The sequence below is a fragment of the Spinacia oleracea genome, chromosome 1, assembly GCF_020520425.1.
Source record: "Spinacia oleracea cultivar Varoflay chromosome 1, BTI_SOV_V1, whole genome shotgun sequence".
In the NCBI taxonomy this organism is placed as follows: Eukaryota; Viridiplantae; Streptophyta; class Magnoliopsida; order Caryophyllales; family Amaranthaceae; genus Spinacia; species Spinacia oleracea.
The window spans coordinates 56,406,496-56,408,293 of record NC_079487.1 but is presented as its reverse complement, the minus strand read 5'-3'; the positions used below and the strand labels follow the sequence as shown (position 1 = coordinate 56,408,293).

The following is a 1,798-nucleotide window of genomic DNA, read 5'->3' as shown; positions in this document are numbered from 1 at the left end:
GTCATTGGTTTCCATTGTTGTCAGGATTTTCTTCTTCTCTTGCTTTTGTTTTCCTTGCAAAATTTATTCTTTGCACGACTTCAATTCTGGGTGCATCATCTTTGTATTTCTGAATCAATAATATTTAAACTAAGTTAATAATTTAACATTTAAATATGAAAAAAATAACATAGTGACTATGTAAAACATATAGTTTCTATTATGCATCATATAGTAACTCTTAGAATTAACGATAGTAAGATACTCGTAGAATTGCAGATATAGTTATTGTTATTGTTATAGTCATATAGTTACTGTCATAATAATAGTCAGTTTTTTTACTAATAACATAGAGTACAAAGAAAGAACATAAAAAGAACATAAAAAGAACATAATGATAACATAGTAACTATTAAAAACATATAGTTACTATTATACATGATATAGTATCTCTTAATATTAATGATAATCATATACGAGCAGGATTGCAGATATAGTTATTGTCATGATCATATAGTTATTGTGATCATAACATAGTAGCTCTTATTACTAATAACATAGAGGACAACAAACAACATAAAAATAACATTATAATATACATAAAAAACTATACCAAACATGTATATATAGTTACTATAATACAAGATATAGTACATATAAATATTATTGATGGTCATTTAGTCACAAAGTTACAGACATAGTTGGTGTGATTATAATATAGTAACTCGATGTTTAATATAGTAACTACATCACTAAAAATGTAGAATAAACATAAAAAACATGCACATAACATAATAAACTAACATAATACCTTTTTTTTTTTTGCTAAGCAAGTGAGAATAATATTATTAAGCTTAAAACGAAATACAAGCTAAACTAGGACCAATAAGGAGATAAACCAACTAGGTTGGACCATCTCACCAAGGAACTAGCACAAACAAACTAGCCAACAGGCATACAAACACCAACAAAACAACCTATAAAGCCAAGGCTATCAGACCTGCTAACACTCTTAGGCAACACTGCTTGTATTCTACTTTTTACAACTTGCTTCATGCTACTAATTGTGCTGTTGACAGTAGGAACAGTCTTCTCCCAATAACTTGTATTCATGTACCTCCAGATCAGATACACAAGAGCAACAACATCTGCAAAAACAACATGTTTTTTGATGTTGGACTTTCTACTGTGACTAATGTCTCTGAATATGTGCTGCAATTTTTTACCACATTGCAAACCCATCCATTTCTTCATTTCCATCAAGCACATGTTACTATAGGTACACCTGAAGAATAAGTGATCATCAATCTCATCACCTTGACCACAGATCAGGCAACTAGCAGAAGCACTAATCCCTACTTTTGCAAGCTTAGCTGTAGTTTGGAGTCTATCCTGGATTGCAAGCCAAGCAATAAATCTATGTTTTGGGGTATTAAGTCTATTCCACACTAGTCTATCCCAGTGAACTTTAGGCTTATCATCTGTTAACTTCTCATACACCTGCTTCACTGAGTAATGAGGCATATTACTGAACGCGTTCTCAGAATAAACTTGCTTTAGTAACTCTTTCACTTCACATATCTTCTTCCAATACTAGCTTGCAGTATTTCCTGGCTGGTATCCCCACCATTCCCCATTCTTTAAATACACAGAAGTCACCCATTTAACCCAAACATTATCTTTCTTGGTAGCTAAAGCCCACACAGATTTACCCATGCTGGCAGTGTTCCATAGTACAACATCTCTAAAGCCTAGCCCACCTGTTTGCTTACTGCTGCAAGTATTATGCCAAGCTACATTGCTAGGCTTAGAGATATAA

At 32.4% G+C, this 1,798-nt stretch overlaps 1 protein-coding gene across 1 annotated transcript; it reads right to left on the bottom strand.

The window, feature by feature from the left end:
* Positions 1-921: 921 nt before the first annotated feature.
* LOC130464625 (uncharacterized) lies at positions 922-1,503 on the bottom strand. Its single transcript, XM_056833988.1, has one exon. It carries the CDS (start codon positions 1,501-1,503, stop codon positions 922-924), a length of 582 nt encoding a protein of 193 aa, XP_056689966.1.
* Between the last annotated feature and the right edge of the window lie 295 nt (positions 1,504-1,798).

Coding starts and splice junctions, on each gene's coding strand:
- LOC130464625 (XM_056833988.1), bottom strand. CDS start 1,503: ATGCCTCATTACTCAGTGAAGCAGGTGTATGAGAAGTTAACAGATGAT.